The 23868-nt window shown below is 43.9% G+C and overlaps 1 protein-coding gene across 1 annotated transcript; it reads left to right on the forward strand.

Moving 5' to 3' along the window:
* Positions 1-6666: 6666 nt before the first annotated feature.
* Positions 6667-22096, forward strand: Mon1a (MON1 homolog A, secretory trafficking associated). Its single transcript, XM_047564013.1, has 6 exons — positions 6667-6939; positions 17163-17301; positions 18680-19165; positions 20115-20880; positions 21568-21715; positions 21813-22096. The coding sequence occupies exons 2-6, from the start codon at positions 17175-17177 to the stop codon at positions 21951-21953; spliced, it is 1668 nt and encodes a 555-aa protein (XP_047419969.1). The 5' UTR covers positions 6667-6939; positions 17163-17174; the 3' UTR covers positions 21954-22096.
* Positions 22097-23868: the final 1772 nt, after the last annotated feature.

A 23868-nucleotide genomic window follows, 5' to 3' on the forward strand; every position in this document is an offset into this window, starting at 1 on the left:
CAGCGCTCTGCCAGCCGGGAGATTGAGTACAGCGGCCAGTCCCGCAGACTCCACTCCCGCGGTGCACCGCGCGCAGAGGGATTGCCTTCTGGGGCGGGGCATAAGTGCACGCTCCTTACCACTGTCCAATAGGAAGGCGCGCTTTCCCAGCTCCGTTCGGTGTGGCCTGCTGGGGGTTGTGTTTTGTCCTTTGCCCTACCTCATCTGGTTGTCTTGCGCTATCCTAAAAATTGGACAAGGTGTCCTGTTGATTGGTGACTTTGCCTTCCGTACGTTTGTTCCTTGCGAGGTACGGCCCTGGCCTGCCTGGCTCGAGGCCGCCTTATTATCAGTTTGTGTGAAAGAAATGGAAAATAGCATGTTAGGGCCTAAGATGTTTGGGGAAGGGACTCCTGGTCAGGTGCCCAAACAGGGCCCTAACCCCGGGCTCTCCCAGCCCAGGAAACAGAGCCCTTCTCCCTGAGATCTGAAGATAGGTACGAAAGAAGCACTTGGATAGAGAAGGAGTATGTTACAGAACTCATCCTCTTTTCTTTCCAATGGATTTTAGGCATCCCAGCTCAAGAATACCTGGCAGACATGATCCATGTTAAAGGTTCACTAGCCCAACCCATAAAGAAAAATCCACCCAACTTCCACAGGGTCATGCTAGGTCTCAGGCTATAACTAGTCAGGAGTGACTTGTGCAAGGTCATAGAAGAGCTGGGAGGAAACTGCAAATCTGCAATCTAGCAGAAAACAAGACAACAAATACAGCTTTCAGTTTTGCAGCTCACCTCCAGAATTTTCAAGCTAATATTCCTTCAAGAACCAGGTCCAAATAACAGAATGAATCAAATGGTATGACTACACAAATGAGATGCCTCTACTTCATGTACAGAGAAACAAGATGTATCCCATTTGTTTACAATAAAAATAAATAAATAAATAAATAAATAAATAAATAAATAAATAAATAAAAAAGAAAGAACCAGGCCCAAGTTCCCAGATGGATTGTCTACATTATTGAAACGCTTACGGGTTCCAGCCACCTGGTGTCTTTGTCAGTATGTCTTCAGGGAAGGTACACTGATTTTGGAACCTAAATTCAGCATTATATGATCAAAGAAATCAACTGCAAGAATTGCCCACAAAGCATTCTAAAATAAAGCAGGCTTCATTATAGAGAAAGGAGGTTGTTGGGTGGAGTAGTCTTTAAAGTTATCTTCCACCAGGCAGTGGCATAAGCCTGTAATCCCATCTTCTCTAGAGGCTGAGGCAGGAGGAGCACAAGTTCAATGTCAGCCTGGACAATTTAACAAGACCATCTCAAAAAGTCAAAAGGGTTGGGACTGGGGGCTGCAGTTGTAACTCAGTGGTAGAGCTTGCCTAATGTGTGAGGCACTGGGTTCGATTCTCAGCACTGCATATAAGTAAATAAAATAAAGTTCCACCGGCAACTAAAATATTTTTTAAAGGGGGGTGGCTGGGGATGTAGCTCAGTGGTAGAGCGCTCCTGGGTTTAATCTCCAGTTGCCACAGGAGGAGGGGGGAAACAGAAGAGAAGAAATAATAAAGTAACATTCCACTTTTTAGGTATCTTGATGAGAAATCATTCCTTCAAGAACTGTATGAAGCGTCTTCTATATGACAGTTACTATATCAGGTGCTGGTAATACAGGAATGAACAGTGCTAATAAACTACTGCCCTAGTGGAGATGGGTGTGGTGATAGTTATTGGAGACAAACTATAAACTAAAATAGCTACACTAATCAATCTCTCTAGTAGAAGTAAGATTTATGGAGAAAATTAAAGGAAAGGAAAGGAAACAGGGAGTTCTGGGGGAAGTTGTAACTTTAAAGTAGAATTTTCAGGTTTGGTCTCATTGAGATCTTGGAATGAAGAATCAAAGAAAACAAGATGTGCTAACCTTGAACTTCAGTTTTTAATTGCCAAGGAAACAAGTGAAATGTGGAGTTGGCAGTTGTATACATCAATCTAGAGGATAAAGGTCAGAGGCAGACAAGCAAGTATGGGAGGTATCAGTCACTAGTGTTTAGAGCTACGGACCTGGATGAGATGATCAAGGAGTAACTAGAGACTGGAGAGCAAAGTTTAAGCCCTGAGGTATACCAGTGCTGAGTGACTCCAGGGAAAAGAACAGCAATACAGAATAATAGGTACTTAGACTTTGCTTCTCAAACTGGGTCATTATTTGTGGGCCTTTTCCTTGTCAGATAGTACTTTATCCTCTAAAGAGGTAAACCATTAATCAGTCATGGAGGTGCATGCCTATAATCTCATCTGCTTGGGAGGCTGAGGCAGGAAATCACAAGTTTGAGGCTAGCCTAGGAAACTTAGTGAGACCCTCAAAATAAAATGAAAAAGTCAGGAGATATAACTCGGTGGTAGAGCACTTGCCTAGCATGTGTAAGACCCTGGGTTCAATCTCCAGCACAGCAAAAGTTCCCCTCCAGAGAAGAACTGCATTTTTTTTTTCAGTGATTGGGATGTGTTTACTGGGGATTGAACCCAAGGGCACTTAACCACTGAGCCACATGCCCAGCCTCTTTTATTTTTTATTTATTTTTTATTTTTTGCTGACTTTGAATTCACTATCCTCCTCCCTCAGTCTCCTGAGCCTCTGGGATTACAAGTATATGCCACCTCATCCAGGTTATTTTTTGTTTTGAAACAGGGTCTTACTAAATATCTGAGGGTCATGCTAAATTTCCCAAGCTAACCTTGAACTTTCAGTTCTCCTGCTTTAGCTTCCCAAATCGCTGGGCTTATAGCTATGCCCCACCACTCCAGGCAGGACTGCTATTCTTATTATAGTTCAGGATACTTCACATTAGGTATCATGTATCTGTATAAAAGGGAAACTCCTGATGATAAGAGTCATTAATTAACCCATTTTGTCACATCATCGAAGATGTGGAACACCTACAAAAACTTAAATTGAACAACAAATATAGTACTTATGATAACTTTGAAATCATTATGTATGCAGAATTGAAAATTTGGGACTAGCCAGGCATGGTGGCATACATCTATAATCCCAGCAATTCAAGAGGCAAGAGGTTTGCAATTTTGGGGCCAGGCTCAGCAACTTAGCTAGACAAAAAGAAAAATGAAAAAGTCTGAGGACGCAGTTCAGTGATAAAGCACCCCAGGTTCAATCCCCAGTGCCATTAAAAAAAAAAAAAAAAAAAAAAAAGAGCTGGGCATGGTGGTATAGGCCTTTAATTCCAGTGATCTGGGAGATTGAGGCAGGAGAATCCCAAAATCAAAGTCAACCTAGCAATTTAGTGAGGACTTAAGCAACATAGCAAGACCCTGTCTTGGGAGTGGGGGAAGGCAAGAAAGAAAGCAAAAAAGAAAACTTGGGACTTGTTGGGTTAAAGAATTTCCCCCAAGTCACACAAGCAACATAGCAACAGGCCTGGGAACAGGTCCAGCCTCAGGATACTCAGGATACACTTTATATATTTCTTAAATTTTTATTTGTTTATTATTTTATTTATTTATGTATTATCATTTCATAGCACTTTACCACTGAACTACATCCCCAACCCTTTTTATATTTTATTTTGATACTGAGCTTGAACTTGAGCTCTTCCTGCCTCAGCCTTCCAAGTGGCTGGGATCACAGGCTTGAGGTACCACACCTGGCTGGCTCTTGGAATACACTTTAGCCATAACCTTGCAACAACTCAGGTTCTGAAGTATCCATAAAAGCTGTGAAACTGAAGAAATTTGGGGAAGAACAAGAAATCTAATTGTTACATTTGTTCCTGTCCCAGCTAGTCCTTACTGTTGTGTAGATGAATTGCCTGGTTAATGAAAGTCACATGCTGAGACAAAACAGAAAGTTTACACTTTAAAGGAGCCCCTAACCTGGAGGGTGACAGTAGGTACAGGGCAGTATGTTGTTTGTAGCAAAATCCAAGGTTAAATATAGGATCATGGGCTGGGGTTGTGGCTCAGTGGTAGAGTACTTGCCTAGCACGCGTGAGGCACTGGGTTCAATCCTCAGCACCACATTAAAATAAATAAAACAAAGGTATTGTGTCAATCTATAACTAAAATATATATATATATATATATATATAAAACAGGATCATATGGGTAGCAGGGTTAATTTTTTTTTTAAGCATGTGGAATGGCACCCAAGGCACTCTAATACTGAGCTACATCCCCCAGCCCCTTTTAAGTTTTTTCATTTATTTATTTATTTGGGTTTTTTTTTTAATTACATTCCTGGGGATTAAACCTAGGACCTTGTGCATGCTAGGCAAGCACTCCACTACTGAGCTATATCCTCAACCCTTTTGGGTTTTTGTTTTGTTTGTTTGTTTGTTGTGGTACTGGGAATTGAACCAAGAGGTGTTTTGCCACTGAACCACATTCCCAGCCCTATTTATTTATTTTTATTTTGAGACAGGGTCTCACTAAGTTGCTTAATGTCTTGAACTTGTAATGTTCTTTTCTCAGACTCCTGAGTCTCTGGAATTACAGGTGTGTGACACCTTATTTTTTATTTTGAGACAGAGTCTTGCTAAGTTGCCCTGGCTAGCCTTGAACTTGTGATCCTCCTGCCTCAGTCTCTGAATAGCTAAGATTACAGTTATGCGCCACCATGCTTGGCTTCTTTTTTGTTGTTGTTGTTGTTTTGTTTTTTTGTTTGTTTGTTTTGTTGGGTTTGTTTTTTGATTGCTAGGGATTGAACACAATGCCTTGCACATGTTAGGCAAGCAGCTTACCACTATTCTTCTGACTAGTCTCAGAAGTACATGGGATATATACTTAACTAAGTAGATATAATACTTGAAGAATACAGTACTACTATTCAGAAGAAATCCTGAGGTCCTACATGTTAGGAAGAAAACTTTGAATTTGTTTTGTATAGTGATTAATTCCCTAGGGTGCAACTTCTGGTTAATGTTTTAGCCAGGATATTTCTGTACCAGAGAATATAAGATCTTCTTGGCTTAAATTCTTGTAATAATGAGAACAAAACTGTATAAGAGGGAGGGCTGGGGTTGTAGCTCGGTGGTAAAGAACTATTTGTGAGGCACTGGGTTTGTTTCTCAGCACTGCATATAAATAAATAAAATAAAGGTCCATCCACAACTAAAAAGAAAAAAACTGGGGCTGGGGTTGTGACTTGCCTAGCATGCATGAGGCCCTGGGTAAGATCCTTAGCACCATACAAAAATAAAATAAAGGTTATTGTGTCCACCTACAACTAAAACAATTTTGTGTGTGTGTGTGTGTGGTGCTGGGGATCGACCTCAGGGACTTGTGCTTGCAGTGCAAGCTCTCTACTGACTGAGCTATCTCCCCAGCCCCAAAATATTTTTTAAAATAAAAATAAATAAAAGAAAACAGAAAAAAAAATTGTATCAGAGGGAACCTGGAGTCCTGAGCTAGTGAGAAGGGAAAATACTGTAAGACCTGTGGAGACTTGGAGAGAGGTGCCTATTCTCTCCTTTCTCCATTGCAAGCAAAGGAACAAGTCTTTTTATCACCTGGGAAGCTTCCTTTAAACTTTGAGAATCTAATAGCCCTATATGAAGGCATCTCCAGTAAAAAGGCCACAGCTTTGTTATAATGAAAATCACATGCCAGTGCTATGCAGGTAGGCTCCAAGTGTTAGCCATCTGAGACCATGAGAAACAGCCCAGGGTAGAGCTCTCTGCATAAGACTAAGAGGGAGACAGGAAGACTCCAGGCTCCAGGACCCCTTCTCTTTGGAGAAGTCCTACTTTTGTTACTTTTGCTCTTGCAATAAACCTGCTGTTTGCTTGGAAAAATAAAAAAGGGACACAGGATTTTGCTTTGGATGTTTGTTGGAGTAGCAGATAAGAGTTCACAGGAGTGTTTTCAGATTTTTTTTTTCCTTTATCCCAGAACTGTTGGGAGAACAAATCATGAAGCTACAAAGTGAGTTAATTGCTTCAGAGAAAATATGAGATATTTCGTTGTCAACTCCTAATATGGCTTCTTTAAACTGTTCTCCAAAAATAAGGGCCGTTTGGGAACAGCTTGTGTTTTCCTGTCGCTTTTATTGCTTTACCTCTAGGAAATTACAAACAGTAGTCCCTTATCCTTGCGAATAACCTGGGGAGCTCTTTAAATAATACTGAAGCCTGGTTCCCTATACCCGTACAATTAAATCAAAATCTCCAGGGGTGGTGTTCAGACATTAGTGTTTTTTAAAAGCTCCCCAGGTCATTCTATGCAGAGTTAAGAACTACCTGTTCTAGAGTCTCACACTGATGTATTTAAAATGATTAGTGCGGCTTTTGAGCATGCCCACATCCTTTACAGCTACTATGCCTAAACTCACTAATCCTTATCCAGCACCCCAAACTTGCAGTGTCCTTCCACAATCTGTGGAAGAAACAACGTCAACGTTCCTTTCCCTCCCTTGAATGAAACCTCTAATTGGTCTGGACCGAGGTTGGAAAAAGTACAGGTCTGCGGCCGTCGCAGGGCTTTTGACCTCGGGGGCGGCGGATGGGGAGAGGGTGCTCCCAGGCCTCGGAGACGCTGGAGAGGCGCCAGGTGAGGCAACCCGGATCTGGGTCAGATCCCTCTCCGACTCTTTTGGACTCCGGATGCCGAACCGCTTCGGCTGCGCCGCCTACTGACTACATTTCCCACAATGCACCCGCGGAGCGGGCTGGGTCGGGCCAAGCGTCTGGAACTGGGCCTCCGCGGGGAGAGGCCAGCGAAGGCTGAGGGCTGCTTTCCTGCGCCGGAGGCCGGGTGAAGGACGACAGGGGGAAATTGGTGCCTTACTGTGGCCATGTCTGTGTTCACAGGGGGACGTGGCCCCGAGAACCTGCGCCGACAGGCCTGGCCCGGCCGGACACCCATACCCCGCCGGGGGTCCGGCAGAAGGCAGTGACTGGCACCCTGTGTGCGTCCTGGGTCCCCCAAAGAAACAGGTGAGTCTGACTGCCAACCCACGTGGTCTAGGGGCGCCGAGAAGCAGGAGAGCTGTCATCTTTGGAGGGAGGGGCTTGAAGACTGGGGTCCTGCCACCCACCGCACCGTTTGCGATAGGAGAAGTGGGTCTTCCTGGGGTCCCTAAGTCGGCTGGACCTTAGCTGGGGAATTAAAAAAAAAAAAACAAGAAAGAAAAGAAAAAGAGGCCTGGAATCCATCCTTTGGCCAAGAGGGTGAGATAGGACTCACACCTACCAACGCACACATATTTGACCCTCATAGTACTCTGTAAAAGCAACCCAAGTGCTGTGGAGCTCCTGGAAGTGTCTTAGGGCTCAGGACTTTGTTCTCAAGGGTGCCCTGGCTAGGTAACTGGGCTGCCGTTTGTACTGAGGCAGGCTTTCTAGGCTCCAGTTCGCTTGAAAAGTGTGAGCAGCCTTTGTCGAGGAGGGGAGTGGCCGCCAGAAGTGACAAGTTCCGGTCTAGTCTTTCAGCAAAGAATAGATATCTTGCCGAAGTAGCCATAGCACAGTCTTACTAGGACCCTGTCTCTACACGTCCTTCATCCTGGCAATTTCCTCCCAGATAGACCACTCTCCAAAGGGTCAAGGCAGGGTGTAAAGCAAGCACTATCCAAGCAGGAAGAGAGAGCAAGGTGATTAGGCCGCCAGTAGGGAGGGGCTCTTGCAAGGCCCACCCCCTCCAGGCACAGTAGGAGGGCTGATTGCACCAACCTGTTTGGTAACATTGCTCACAGGTCTTGCTGGAGACTTCTAGGGAAAGTAGCAAGTCCTGGGGATATCTGGAGGGGCTGCCTGAAAGGGGTCCCCATACAGACATCTGGGGCTGGTTCTGAAAGACCTCCCTTGCCTAACTGATTCAGGCCCAGCCTCCCAGGAGCTTCAGTTGCACAGATTATGGTCTACTGGGGGTTGGGGTGGGTTTTGTGTGATTCACTGAGTCTTCCTGCCTGAATTTCCAGGATAAGTATTCAGAGAGCTGTTTGCTCCATCAGGCTTTCTGGTGGAACCCCAGACTGACCTTGGAGAGACTGAAATGCTACATGATCTTACATGGCAGGGGGACTGTGGTGAAAGAAGCACTCACTAGCTGAGTGTGGTGGCACACCTATGTGATCCCAGCAACTCTGGAGGCTGAGGCCAGGAGGATCACAAGTTCAAGCCAGTCTCAGCAATTTAACAAGGCCCTAAGCAACTTAGTGAGACCCTGTCTCAAAATAAAAAATAAAAAAGGACTGGGAATGTGACTCAGTGACTAAATGCCCCTGGGTTCTATTCCTGGTACCAAAAAATAAAAAAGAAGAACCCACTACCCCCAGACAGCTGACTCTGCTCCCTTTCCCATGCAGGTACCATACTGGGATGCTGGGTATACTCAGACATACTGGGTTTAGTCAGCTGCAGCCTACAAGGAATCAGTGGAGAGTGGGTTCTCAGGATAGGACTAGACCTTATTTGGCTCTCTGACCCAGAAGTGCAAGGCCACAGAGCAGGGGCACTTTGTAGATCAAACAAATATGGGAGAGGCTTCTAGGAACAGCAGAGAGCTAGTCATCTGTTTCTCAACTCTAAAACTCTAAAACTTTTTTTTTTTTTTTTTTAATTTATCAACTCTAAAACTTGTAAACAGCCTGAGTCCCCATAGATGGCTCTTGGCCTGACCTGACAGGTGGGTCACTTCAGGCTAGAGCACACCTGACTTCAAAAGATCAGAAATATGTTTGCCCAGGTCATTCATCAAGTGTTCCTATCTGGCTGAGCAAACTCAAAAAGTTCTGATTTACATGTTACAGACCACTGGATCTGTGTGTGAGGACAGTTACACATGGTCTGAATGCAAATCACGATGTACTAATGACAGCAGTAAACATACAAATGCCTACTCTATACCAAGGTGACCAGATTACATGTATTATCTTCTATGACCCAGTAAATCAGTAGTTTTATCACCATTTTTTAATTTTTTAATTTTTGTTACTGAGGATGGAATGCAGAAGTGCTCTACCACTGAGCTACATCCTCAGTCCTTTTTTATTTATAGTTTTATTTAGAGATAGGATCTTGACATACTGCCCAGGCTGGCCTCAAACTTGCAATCCTCCTGCCACAGACTCCCAGTTAGGTGGAATTATGTGTGTATACCTGGGCTATCTCCATTTTTTTAAAGAATCTCCATTTTATAGATGAGAAAACAGAACTGTAAATCCAGCTCCCTCTAATTGCAGAGCCATTGTTCCTGAATACTTGACTACCACCTAAGACAAGTCTTCTCCACAGAGTTGGTTTATTCATTTGGTTGGTTTTTGCCTCATTTGACATGTGGATCTAGGTGTTCACAGATCTTGCACTGTCTTCCTTCCAAATATGTTTATCTGGCAAATGTTGATTAAACTCCTCCTGCATGTGGCTCTGATTGCCTAAAACTTGTAGCAGGCCACAGGGTGACCTTCAGTCCTGTGAAATAAACCAGGATGAGCAGGGATATTGCTTAAAGGCCTCTCTGATAAGGTAATATTGAGCAGCAACCTGAAAGAAGTGAGGGAGTGACTAATATACTAGTCCAGGCAGGGAAATATGTAAAGTAAGGCACAGGGAGGAATTTCAGCAAGGGTAAAGTTTGAAATAAAGGAATACTTAGGATGTTTAGGAAAAGCTGATGTGACTGAACTAAGGCAGAAATAGTTGGGAGAAAGGGAAGGAGATGAGGTCAAAGAAGTAAAGGAGGAGCTGGATGCAGTCACACATGCCTGTAATACCAGCAACTCAGGAGGCTGAGCAGGAGGATTGCAAGTTTGAGACCAGCTTTGATAATTTAAAGAGATCCTGTCTCAAAATAAAAATAAATAAATGAAAAGGGCTGGGATTGTAGCTCAGTGGTAGAACACCCTAAGTTAATTTCCAGTAACAAAAAAATTTTTAAAGTACAGAAGTGAGGGCATATAGGATAAGGCCTTTTACATAGAGTCTCATTAAGTTGCTTAGGGCCTCACTAAGTTGCTGAGGCTGGCCTCAGATTTGTGATCCTCCTGCCTCAGACTCCAGAGTCACTGGGATTATAGGCATGCACACCGTGCTGGCAGGAAATTGACTTTCTTGCTGAGTAGGTTGTGAACAGAGGAATTACATGTCCTGACTTTTGTTTCAAAAGGATCACCTAACTGTGAGAAGGATAGAGACTATGCATGGGCTAGGATTGAAGTGGAGAAACTGATTAGGAGTAGAGAGACTGATTAAGAGACTGTTGCAACAATCTCCTAGAGAAATAATGTTGTCGTGGACCAGCATGGTTGATAAGAATGGTTAGATTCTGGATATAGGTATTTATCACTTAATGTTAGTAAACTGTTCCAGAAAAGTTGGACATTTTATCTGGAATCACTTAGTATCTTCTTCCCATTTATTTATTTATTTATTTATTTTGCTCTGCTGAAGATCAAACCCATAGCCTTCCATATGCTAGGCAAATGCTCTATCACTGGGCTATAACTCCAGCTCAATCTCTCAATTTATCTATTTACTTATTTATTTAATACAGGGAGTTGAACCCAGGGGTGCTCTACCAGTTATATTCCCTGCTCCTTTTATTTTTTATTTTGAGACAGTCTTGCTAAGTTGCTGAGTGTCTTGCTAAGTTGCTCAGGCTGGCCTTCAACTTAACAATCCTCCTGCCTCAGCCTCTTAAATTTCTGGGAATACAGGCATGTGCCACCATGCCCAACCCACCCCAGTTATTTTAAATGGGAAATCACATAATACTTTTATCATCAAACTGAAGCCCCTGAACCCCAATTCGATTTTCTTTCTTTCCCCATTTTTTTGGTACGTGCGTGTGTGTGTGTGGGGGGGGTGGGTATTGGGGATTTAACCCATAGGTGGTCTACCACTACATCTCCAGCCTTTTTTTTAATTAATTTTTTTTGAGAGAGGGTCTCAATAAATTGCCCAGGCTGGCCTCAAATTTGCAGTCCTCCTGTTTCAGCCACCTGAATAGCTGAGCAACCCCCAATTTTCTAAAATAACACTAAAACACAAAATATATATATAATATATGCTTATTAAGTTACAGTATTTGGATATAAATTGCATAAAATATTCCCACCTGATCATCAAAAAAATGCTTTTGCTTTCGTTCTTTTTTGCAGTGCTAGGGTCTGAAAATGCAAGGCAAGTTCTCTGCCACTGAGCCACACCCCCAGCTGTTTATTGTTTTGAGGTGGTATCACTGTCTCATTTAGTAACTGCAACAGCCATCCTACAAGTAAGACCTCTTTTTTGGCACTCTTTTTTTTTTTTTTTTTTTTGTGCGGTGGATTGAAATCAGGGGCAGTTTGCCACTGAGCTACAGCCCCAGTTCTTTTTATTATTCATTTATTTTGAGACACGGTCTCACTAAGTTGCCGAGGGTCTTGCTAAATTGCTGAGATTAACCTTAAATTTTTGGTCCCCCAACCTGTCTCCCAAGTTGGTAAGATTACAGGCATGTGCCTCCATGCCTGGCCACTTAGTGATTTTTTTTAATCAATTCTATTTGTAATGTAATTTGAGACTTTAAATGTACATTACTTTGTTAAAAATATAGACCAAGTTTGATTATGTAAATATGCATTTTTCTATGTAAACATAAGCTGAATCAGTTTGGTATATTATTTATCTATTTCTGTGTAGAAAAATTATCCCCAAACTATAGCTTAGAACAATATTTTTTATCTCTTACAATTTTTGTGGGTCAGGAGTAGCATAGTTGGATGTTTCAGGCTCAGGGTCTTTCATGAGGCTGCAGTCATCTGAAGGCTTGACTGGGCCTAGATGATCTATTTCCAAGAGAACTCACTTACATGACCAGCAAGTAGGTACTAGCTCTTTGTAGGTTTCCATGAGGTTCTCTCCATAGGGCTGCTTATATGGCTGATGGTTTTTCCTAGAAAGTGACCCAAGAGAACAAGGCAGAAGCGATAATGTATTTTATGGCATATGGTCAGAAGTTACATGTCATTATTTTCTCCTTGGTTACATGGGTCATTCCTGCTCTGTGTGGAAGGGAAATATACAAAGGCATGAATACCAGAAATTGAGGACACTGGAGATAAAGACCACTTTTTAAGGGTTTTTTGTTTGTTTGTTTGTTTGTTTGTTTTGTTTTGTTTTTAATATGGGATCTCTATTATCCAGATTGGCCTTAAATTCCTGAATTTGAGCAATCATCCTACCTCAGTCTCCCAAGTAGCTGGGACTATAGGCATGTACCATGGTGCTTGACTACATCTTTTCTTTTCTTTTCTTTTGGTATCAGGGACCAAACCCAGGGGTGCTTAACCACTGAGCTATCTCTAAATTGCAATCCTCCTGCCTCAGTCTCCCAAGCCACAGGGGTTACAGGTTTGTCCCCACCTAGCTAAGGAACAACTTTTTAAGGGGATGATCGGGTACTCAGTTTTGGGCACATAACTTTGAGATTACATCAAGGAGACAATTAAATATGTGTGCCTCCATAAATCAGAGTGAATGGGGCTAGAAATAAAAATTGTATCCATTCATGTATAGTTGAATTTAAAACCATGAGACTCTCCAGGTGTGCACATGCCTATAATCCCAGCACTTCAGGAGGCTGAGGTAGGAGGATTGTAAGTTCAAAGCCAACCTCTGTAACTTAGCAAGGCCCTAAGCAATTTAGTGAGATCCTATCTCTAAATAAAATATTAAAAAGGCTGGTTAAGCACCTCTGGGTTCAATCCCCAGCACTAAAAAAAATACATAAATAAATAAATAAATAAATCCGTAAGACTGAATGAGATCACCATGGGACTGAGTGAAGACAGAGAAGAAGTCCAATGACTGAACTTTGGGTACCTCTTGTGAAAAAAAAAAAAAATACAGAGAGAACTAAGAGGGGTAGTCCATGAAGTCAGAGGAGAACCAAGAAAGGAGAGTGGTAGTACCAAAAGCCAAGAGGAAAAAGTGTTTCAAGAGAGTGGAAGTAATCAAATGTATTTATTGCTGATTATATGTAAAGTGAGATGATCAAGGTCATTAGTGACCTTGATGGAAGAAGTGTTGGTGGTCCAGTTGGAATGAATTCAAGAGAGAATGGTAGAAATGGAGGTTATAGCAGAGATCCTTACTGCTTACCAGTTATCTGTGAGCTCCTCACATTTCTCAGCCACTCAGCCACGTCACTAGTTCTGAGCAGTCTGGGCTCTGAAGCATTTAAGAGCTGGTACATGATCCTTCAGCTCTGCTCTGTCTTCCCCAACCAGGTGATGTGAATGACATTTCCAAATGACAGAATTATAAGATGCTTGTAGCCTGTATTACTGCTTGGAAGGGAGCTGCTCTGAATTGCTACCAGACCCAACTAGATATTGTGTGAGGAAAAAAATAAGCTTTTAGTTGAGCGCAGTGGCACACACCTGTAATCTCAGCAACTCCAGAGACTGAGGCAGGAGGATTTTAAGTTTGATGTCAGCCTGGGCAACTTAGTGAGACCCTAACTTAAAATTAAAAATAAAAAGAGCTGGGAATGTAGCTCAGTGGTAGAGCACCCCAGGTTCAATCCCCAATACTGGAGGGAAAAAAAAAAAAAAGTCCTTATATGTAAATCTTCTACCGTGTTGTCATTCATTTATTATGATTCACAAACTCCAAATATTGACTATTTTAAGAGGGTGTGTTTGTTATAAAGTACAGCAAATGACATGGTAGCTAGAGAAGAATGATGTGTGGGGAAGGTGTATTTTAATTTTTTTCAGTGCTGGGCATCAAACCCATGGCTTTGTACAAGCTAGGTGAATGCTCTACCACAGAGCTACATCCCCAGTCTATTTTAATTTTTTAATTGAAATAAATCAAACATACAGAAAAATTCACAAATCTTAAGTACAGATGCTTAAGATTAAAATGTAGTTATGCCCCAATAAAACCATCTTAAGTTGAAAATGTAAGTCAAAATGCGTTTACCACACTTAACTTACCAAATATCCTAGCTTAGCCCCATAGTATACCATAAAGTACTGGTTGTTTCTTCTTGTGATTGCTTGTTGAACTGAGAGCTGTTGGCATGTTGCCACTGCCCAATATCTTAAGAGAATATGACTAGCCTAAGAAAAACATCAAAATTCATAATTCAAAGTATGGTTTCTACTCAATGCATATTATTTTCCTACCATCATAAAATTGAAGACCATCTGTACAGCTCAATGGATTATCACAAAGAAAACATATCCAAGGAAGAGTGTTTCCAAGATAAAAGAAATGTCAGTATGTTGGTGCTAGATTTTCCAAGATGGGGAGAAAGAGAGAGAGAGCTGTTAAAAACTATGTTTCTTTTAAACAACAGGGACTGGGATCTGGTATACAGTGGTCGGCTATAGAAGTTTTTTTCCTGGACATCTGCTGATAAAACTGCTTCCCCCACATCTACTAGGGGTACCCTCTACCTGGCCTACAAGCTGTGGAAAGACAACTAGATCAGGTTAAATTTGTCCTGGCCATTTGATGAAATGGGCATTGAGAGTTCTCACATCTGTAGCTGTTTTTATTTACTTATTTTTTGTATGTGGTGCTGGGGTTGAACCCAGGGCCTTGCACATAGTAGGCAAGTGCTCTGCCACTGAGCTACATCCCCACGCCCAGTTACTAGTAAGGGAAGTCCTTGTGCCAAATTCAAGAAGTACAAAAGGATATTCAGAGAAAAGAAGAGCTTCAACTTGAAGCAAAGCCAACAGGGTCTCACTTCTTTCTCTGCAAGCACTAAAATATGCAAAAAGAACTTTGTCAACTTAGTTTTTGTTTTTTGTTTTTTTCTCCTCTGGTACTAGGGATTGAACCCTGAGGTGCTCAACTACTGAACCACATTCCCAGCCCTTTTTTGTATTTTATTTAGAGACAGGGTCTCACTGAGTTGCTTATAGCCTTACTAAGTTGCTGAGGCTGGCTTTGAACTCACAATCCTCCTATCTCAGCCTCCTTAGCCACTGGGATGACAGGCTTGTGCCACCACACCCAGCTTCAACTTAGTTTTTAATGGGAAATAAATGTTCATGGCAGAATATGGAGGCAAAGATATCAAGGTATAAAATTGTTTTAGTTCCCATATGCAGGGCTTTTTTCCTGAAGTAACATTGAACAAGCTGCTTAGACTCTCAGCTTCAGTTCTTTCATCTATGGAGCTAGCTTGATAAGAGCACTTGCCTCATAGAGGAGTGCTCAGAATTACATAACTTAATTCATATAAACTTCTTAGCATACTGCCCAGACACCTACTAAGTGTTAGCCCCTTTTATCAGTTTGTTAAAATATTGCATTTATGACTGGGGATGTAGCTCAATGACAGGATGCTTAGTTTGATCCTTAAACACTGAAAAAAATTGCATTTTATGTATATTTTAATTTGTAAATTTTTTAAATTAAAATATTTTTTATTTTTACAGATACATTTTGATTCATTGTACACAAATGGGGTACAACTTTTCGTTTCTATGGTTGTACACAATATATATTCACACCATTCATGTAATCATACATATATATAGGGTAATACTGTCTGTTTTATTCTACTGTTTTTCCATCCCCACCCCTTCCCACCCCTTTTTCCTCTACAACACCCAAAGTTCCTTCATTCTTCTCTTCCCCCCATCACCCCCCATCATTATATATTGTCATGCACTTATCAGAGAAAATATTCAACCTTTGGTTTTTTGGGCTTGGCCTATTTCACTTAGCATGATATTTTCCAACTTCATCCATTTACCAGCAAATACCATAATTTTATTCTTCTTTATGGCTGAGTCATATTCCATTGTGTATATATACCACAGTTTCTTTATCCATTCATCAATCGAAGGGCATCTAGGTTGGTTCCACAATCTAGCTATTGTGAATTGAGCTGCTATGAACATTGATGTGGTTGCATCACTGTAATATGCTGATTTTAAGTCCTTTGGGTATAAACCGAGGAGTGGGATAACTGTGTCAAATGGTAGGTCAATTCCAAGCTTTCTGAGGAATCCCCATACTGCTTTCCAGAGTGGCTGCACCAATTTGCAACTCCACCAGCAATGTATGAGTGTGCCTTTTTCCCCACATCCACGCCAACACTTATTATTACTTATGTTCTTGAAAATAGCCATTCTAATTGGAGTTAGATAAAATCTTAAGGTAGTTTTAATTTGCATTTCTCTAATTATTAGGAATGATGAGCACTTTTTCATGTATTTGTTGATCACCTGTATATCTTCTTCTGTGAAGTGTCTGCCCAGTTCCTTAGCCCATTTATTGATTGGGTTCTTTGTGTTTGGGGTGTAAAGTTGTTTTTGTTTTTTTGTTTTTTTTGTTTTTTTTTTTTGTTTTTTTTTTTGTGGTACTGGGGATCGAACTCAGGGCCTTGTGCTTGCGAGGCAAGCACTCTACCAGCTGAACTATCTCCCCAGCCCAGGGTGTAAAGTTTTTTAAGTTCTTTATAAACTTTGTAGATGAGTGCTCTGTCTGAAGTGTGTGTGGAAAAGATTTTCTCCCACTCCAATTTTCTCTTTCACATTATTGATGGTTTCCTGTGCTGAGAAAAAACTTTCTAGTTTGAATCTATCCCATTTATTGATTCTTGCTTTTATTTCTTGCACTTTGGGGGTCTTGTTAAGGAAGTCTCGTCCTAAGCCAATGTGATGGAGATTCGGGCCTACTTTTTCTTGTATTTGGTGAAGGGTCTCAAGTCTAATTCCTAGATCCTTTGTCCATTTTGAGTTGAGTTTTGTATAGGGTGAGAGACAGGGGTTTAATTTCATTTTACTGCATATGGATTTCCAGTTTTGCCAGCACCATTTGTTGAACAGGCTATCTTTTCTCCATTATAAGTTTTTGGCACCTTTGTCTAGTATGAGGTTACTGTACTTATATGGGTATGTCTCCATGCCTTCTATCCTGTACCATTGATTTACCTGTCTATTTTGGTGCCAATACCATGCCATATTTGTTACTATTGCTCTATAGTACAGTATATAATTTTTTAGTTGTAGGTGGACACAATACCTTTATTTTATTTTTATGCAGTGCTGAGGATTGAACCCAGGCCCTCACGTGTGTTAGGCAAGCACTCTTCCACTGAGCCATAACCCCAGCCCCAAGGGACACTTTTTTACACTATTTAATTACATCAGTGACTGCAAATTGCACATTCCCCCTCATCCTCCTTGATTTTGTTTGTTTCACAGATAGCCCAAGAGATGGCTGCTGATATGCACAGGAAGAAAAGTAGTGAATGCCCTGATGGCACATTGGCTCCTTCTGATGGACAGAGTGTGGAAAGAGCAGAGAGCCCCACACCAGGACTGGCCCAGGGGATGGAGCCAGGTATGGGCAGAGTGAGTAGCCACTGTCATCTGACAGCTGGAATAGTCAGCCTCTGGCTCTTCCACTCTTTCCCACCATTCATTTTTCGTTCAATCATTCATTGGGTATTTGTCAGGTGCTATGATACTGCAGGGAGCCAAACTAAGTCTTTATCTGGTCTTCCTTTCCATTTCATGTTGTGCTGTTCATCCTGTGTTCTCAGGCTGCTAGTGTGGTTCTCCTCCTGTTTGTGTCTACTGTGTACCTCCCTGGATCCTTTCCCTCCTTAGCTCTCAGGTTAAATGTCTCCTTCTCACAAATTAGGCCTACTCTGTACAGGACAGTAGTCATTTTGTGATTTTCTGCATGTGTTTCCCATCTCTCTCTTCTTTTAGATTGTGTGCTCTTTGAGCACAGGGTGATCATATTACCAATGCCTAATATGGTGCTAAACTTATAATAGAGAATCAAAATATAGCTATTCAACCACTTTGTCAAAATTATTAGTACAGGAACCAGGCACAGTGGCCTCAGTGAGAGGTTGAGGCAAGAGAGTCACAAATTTGAGGCCATACTGGGCGACGTAGTAAAATCCTGTCTCTTTTAAGGGGACTAAGGGTATAACTTTGTGGTAGAGCACTAAGCCTAGCATGCTGAAGGCCCTAGGTTCCCTCCCCATTGCTGGGGGGGGAAAAAAAACTAATAAAGGAAGACTGACATGGTCCCTCTAAGGGGGACACCACAGGCTATGGAGTCAGTCAGGGACTGTGACCTGAAAGGGTGAGGAGTCTTCTTCCAGGGAAAGAAATTCACTGATTATGGGAGCTGCTCTAAGCACAGGGCAAGGTACTGGGCATTCAACAGTGAACAAACAGGTTCCTACCTTACCACTGTAGTTGGGTAGGGAAATAATTGTCAAGTGTCCCAAAGGAAATCAAAGAGAGTCATGTGATAGAGTGCTGAGGTTGTAGGTCAGATGAAGACATAACTAACAGTTTTTCCTAGAGCTGAAATATAAAAAGCATCAAACCACATGTGGAAGTAGGATTGTCTTATAGGCAGACAGCAGGTGCAGAGATCCTGAGGTAGGTAGGGGCATGTTGAGAGGTCTAAAGGGCAAATGGACGAAGGTCAGTGTCAGTGTCACTTAGGGAGAGACCTAAGATGGGAATGAAAGAGGTAGTCAAATACCAGTCACCACTGCTGCCATGAGGGTTTGGGTCTTATTGCCAGTGTAATGAGAGAAGACCAACAGGCTATATGTTGCAGAGAAGCATGAGCCATGGCAGGAGGGAACAGTGACTTGATCCCATCAAGAGAGAAAGTCATGCTAGAGTAACCATGTTAGGTACCTCGCTGAAGAGATTGTCTGCCAGCAGCTCCCTTTCTTGACCTACAGGTGCCGGGCAGGAGGGTGCCATGTTCGTTCATGCCCGATCCTATGAAGACCTGACTGAGTCAGAGGATGGGGCAGCTTCTGGGGACAGTTCCAAGGAGGGGGCTGGGGGTCCTCCATCACTGCCTACAGATATGCATCAGATCAGCCAGGACTTTAGTGAGCTAAGTACCCAGCTGACAGGTGTGGCCCGAGACCTACAGGAGGAAATGCTGCCAGGAAGCTCTGAGGACTGGCTGGAACCCCCAGGGGCAGCTGGGCGACCAGACACAGAGCCCTCCAGGGAGGGCACATCAGAGGGGGATGAGGAAGACGCTACGGAGGCATGGCGCCTGCACCAGAAGCATGTCTTTGTGCTGAGTGAGGCAGGGAAGCCTGTGTACTCTCGCTATGGCTCTGAGGAGGCACTTTCCAGCACTATGGGTGTCATGGTGGCCCTAGTGTCCTTCCTGGAGGCAGACAAGAATGCCATCCGCTCCATCCATGCAGGTGAGTCACCTGAAGGGGGTGGTGGGGAAGGCTGCGCTGGTCAGGGTTAATTCATAGCAGGTTTTGGATTACTACAGACTAGAGGGTTGGGATGTGCTGTGTGATTGAGGGTTAAGTCCCTCCATCCACCTCTCTAAACCTCAAGGTCCTCATCTGACCATAGGATAACAACAGGGGCAGTCTCATGGGACTGCGGTGAGGGCTAAAGGTGACTCTGACATAGCTTTATTATAGAAAAAAGGTGAAAATTGGCTGGAAGGCAGGGGAGTGATTAAGAAAACAAAACAAAACAAAACAAAAACTGGGCATGGTGGCACACACCTGTAATGCCAGCAGCTCAGGAAGCTGAGGCAGGAGAATCACAAATTCAAAGTCAGTCTCAGCAACTTAGTGAGGCCCTGTCTCTAAATAAAATATAAAAAAGGGCTGAGGATGTGGCTCAGTGGTTAAGTGCTTCTGGGTTCAATTCCCCCCATACCAAAAAAAAAAAAAAAGATGTCCAGCTGAGTTAGCATTTACCATAAGAATGTATGTTTTCTGTTTCAGAAGAGCTTGTGTTTCTGAGGGAGTGAATCTGAAGCAAGTGGCAGAGAAAGAGAACAAGGGGATTAGTATGGTGACACACACCTGTTTAATTGCAGGGATTTGGGATTGTAGTACAATGGCAAGTTCTGAGCCCAGCCTTGGTAACTTAGTGGAAACCCTGTCTTAAATAAATAAATAGCACTCCTGGGTTCAATCCCTAGTACCAAAAAAAAAAAAAAAAAAGAAAAAAAGAAAAAAAAGAAAAAAAAAAAGGGTGGGAAGTATATGGGTTACTGTTTTTATCCTGAAGTCCCTGCTGAGTACAGAGCTCTGAGAGAGGAAAAGATGTGGAAAGTGAAGGGCAGAGATCTGGGTAAGGCTTCTGGGGGAGGGCCTGAGGCTGACGCTGTGTCCCCATCCTCAGATGGCTACAAGGTGGTATTTGTGCGCCGGAGTCCACTGGTGCTGGTAGCGGTGGCACGAACACGGCAGTCGGCACAGGAGCTGGCGCAGGAATTGCTCTACATCTATTACCAAATTCTGAGCCTTCTTACCGGTGCGCAGTTGAGCCACATCTTCCAGCAGAAGCAGAACTATGACCTGCGACGCCTGCTTTCAGGCTCTGAGCGCATCACCGACAATCTGCTGCAGCTAATGGCTAGAGACCCCAGCTTCCTAATGGGGGCGGCGCGGTGCCTGCCCTTGGCCGCCACAGTGCGAGAAGCGGTAAGTGCCAGCCTGCAGCAGGCTCGTGCTCGCAGCCTAGTCTTCTCTATCCTGCTGGCCCGCAACCAGCTGGTGGCGCTCGTGCGTCGCAAGGACCAATTCCTGCACCCCATTGACTTGCACCTACTCTTCAACCTCATAAGTTCCTCCTCATCCTTCCGCGAGGGTGAGGCCTGGACTCCGGTATGCCTGCCCAAATTCAATGCAGCTGGCTTCTTCCACGCACACATCTCTTACCTAGAGCCTGACACCGACCTCTGCCTGCTACTTGTCTCCACTGACCGTGAGGACTTTTTTGCTGTCTCTGACTGCCGCCGCCGCTTCCAGGAGCGCCTTCGCAAACGCGGAGCTCACCTTGCCCTGCGGGAAGCACTGCGCACACCCTACTACAGCGTTGCCCAAGTGGGCATCCCTGACCTGCGTCACTTCCTCTATAAATCAAAGAGCTCAGGACTCTTCACCAGGTGAGGGAGGGCACTGCTTCAGGAACACAAGGATATGGGGAGGAGGAGGCTGGTTGGTCCTGAGCTCTAAAATGTAGCCCTGAAGCTGACCACCCCTCTGGGAGTGGACCAGCATGCCAGGGTTGTTGTGCTCTGGTACGAGGGACCCAGACTTCCATCATGCCATGGAAATACACCTATTTCATTACCTGTAAGCCCTGAAAGTGACCATATACTCAGGGAAGAAAGCTAGAACAGGGCTCTCCCAGGTTCCTTGCCCTAGAGCAACTCTGCCCTGGGGGGTCATTTTGGTCCAGCCCAGGATGCAGAGTCCTCCTCCACTTGATCCTCCAGTGAAGGAGCTGGGCAGATATGGCAGCTTCTGTCCTCCCTTTACCTTCTTTTGGCCCAGAGGATTTCCCAGCATACCATTTATCTACTCCAGACCTATCACTCTGTCTTAGACACCTAACTCAAATTGGCATCTCCAAGGAAAAAGATATGATGAATTTGGGAATGTGAGGGGGCAGAGCTCCAGTCTCCTGGGGAGCCTTCCAGAGGGTGGGAAGATGATGACAATATCCTGTCCTAGGGGAACATCTGGAGAGTAGAACATGTGGTAGTTTCCTTGCCTAGCAATAGGTTTTCTAGATCTCCAGAGAAGGCAATAGAAGTCATTCCTTTGTGAACCCACTCCCTCATCTGCAGTCCTGAGATTGAGGCCCCATACACCAGTGAAGAGGAACAGGAGCGGTTGCTGGGCCTCTACCAGTACCTGCACAGTCGTGCCCACAATGCCTCCCGCCCACTCAAGACCATCTACTACACAGGCCCCAACGAGAACCTCCTAGCCTGGGTAAGGTAGCCCTTGTTAGGCTGGGCTTCATGTAGGTCTTGGGTAGGGTCCATGAGGGCTATCCATCTTAGATGACCACCTTTTGCCCCTTCTCCAGGTGACAGGCGCCTTTGAGCTCTACATGTGCTACAGCCCTCTGGGGACTAAGGCATCAGCTGTCAGTGCCATCCATAAGCTGATGCGCTGGATCCGTAAAGAGGAAGACCGCCTCTTCATCCTCACACCCCTCACCTACTGATGGGAATGTGTGCAGACTCAGCCCTTCCAGGCCCATTGGGCATGGAAAGCCCATGGGAGCCTCCAGGTGGGGGTGACTTCTTCTGCCCAGCCAGCAGACAGGGACTATGGGTTGGTGTGTGCATTAAAGTACTTTGGGAAGACACTGTTGCACCCTGTCACTGTTCTTTTACCCATCCACTATCATGTACAAACACTGGATCCTCCTCCCTATCCCTGCACATGTTTCTTCATATATAGGAGCACACGCAGGTCACTCACCTCCTGCCCTTGCACTAGCATCAGGGTACACACATTCAGAGTTGGACCCTTGGCTGGGGTTGTTTTAGTTCACCTGAAATCTTGTCATTACTGTCCTATCTTTGTCCCCCACTCTACTCCTCTATGCCAAGTCTGCCTCTTCACTTGCCTTCCCTCTTCAGGGTGGACCCTCCAGCTGCATGCCCTGAAGGACCACCCAACAAAGGTCTGACTGTGACTCTGATTAATAGATTACTATACATCAGCATGGTTGAGTTGAGTAAAATAAATGGAAGTGGCATAGTCTGGGCTATGGTATGGGTCAGAGCCCTTGGTGAGGCACATATTCAGAATTCAGTCTCCCTGTAGCTACAGGCCTCTCCCTACTTAGGCCTTTTTTTTGGTGGGAACTACTGGGGATTGAACTCAGGAGCATTCAACCACTGAGCCACATCCCCAGCCCTATTTTGTATTTTATTTATAGACAAGTTCTCACTGAGTTGCTTAGTGCCTCGCTTTTTTTTTTTTTTAGATGTTGATAGACCTTTATTTCATTCATCTACCCATATGTAGTGCTGAGAATTGAACCCAGAGCCCCACACGTGTTAGGCAAGTGCTCTACCCCTGAGTCACAACCCCAGCCCCTAGCTGCCTCACTTTTACTGAGACTGACTTTGAACTCATAATCCTCTTGCCTCAGCCTCCTGAGCCACTGGGATTACAGGCATGTACCACCATGCCCGGCCTACTTAGGCCTTTCCATTAAGGGTATCTGCCTCAGCTCCCCTACCTCAGCCAGCACTTTCCTCATAATGGCCCCCCATGAATGAGCTAGAGGATCTGAGAGGAGGTCCACTTGACCTCCAGGGCCTCTAGGAATGAATCTGCCTTAATAAGGGCTGATGTCACTAGGTGCACTGGTTCTTCCTCAGTTACCCTGTTCCCTAGCCTGACATGGTCAGAACTGCATAAAACTCCATGGACATCCCAGGAGGCTTCTTAGTAAAGGCCCAGTCACTCTACCCTGAGAACTTTGGGGGCAGAGCCTAGGACACAGTGCAGAAGACCTCCACGTTTATTGTTGGGGCTCTCCTTGTTCTACTACAACCTCTCGTTGGTCAGGGGAGCAAGAGGCCTAGGAAATGTTTCTGGGAGAAAAAATCATCCACTGAATGTGATCAAAAGGATACTTCAGCCTCTCAGAGTTTGGCCCAGATTTTTCTGCCTTTAAACCAAAGAACGTGTCCTTGTGGGTAGCATCAGCCAAGGATACACTGGGACAGTTGTATTCATCTCCTAGGAAATGGCAGCATATCTTCTGTCATTGGACCCAACCTAGATCACATTTGAAAGTAGCTTGGCAGCAGGCCACATACCCAGATTCCAAAGTCAACAGGGAGTAACCCCACATTTGGTGAGTGCTGCTTATCCTTCACACATGCCTTAAATCTCTTTTCTGCCTGATTTTATATATATTTATTTATTTTGGTTGTAGGTAGACACAATACCTTTATTTATTTATTTTTTTTGTGTGGTGCTGAGGATGGAACCCAGGGCCCCATGCATGCTAGGTGAGTGCTCTACCACTGAGCCACAACCCCAGCCCATCTTTTTTGCCTGTTTTGAGCTTCTGTTCTTCTCCTTGCTCTTGGTTATGACACCAACCCACTGCCTCA

This window comes from Sciurus carolinensis, chromosome 9 (genome assembly GCF_902686445.1).
Source record: "Sciurus carolinensis chromosome 9, mSciCar1.2, whole genome shotgun sequence".
Lineage (NCBI taxonomy): Eukaryota > Metazoa > Chordata > Mammalia > Rodentia > Sciuridae > Sciurus > Sciurus carolinensis.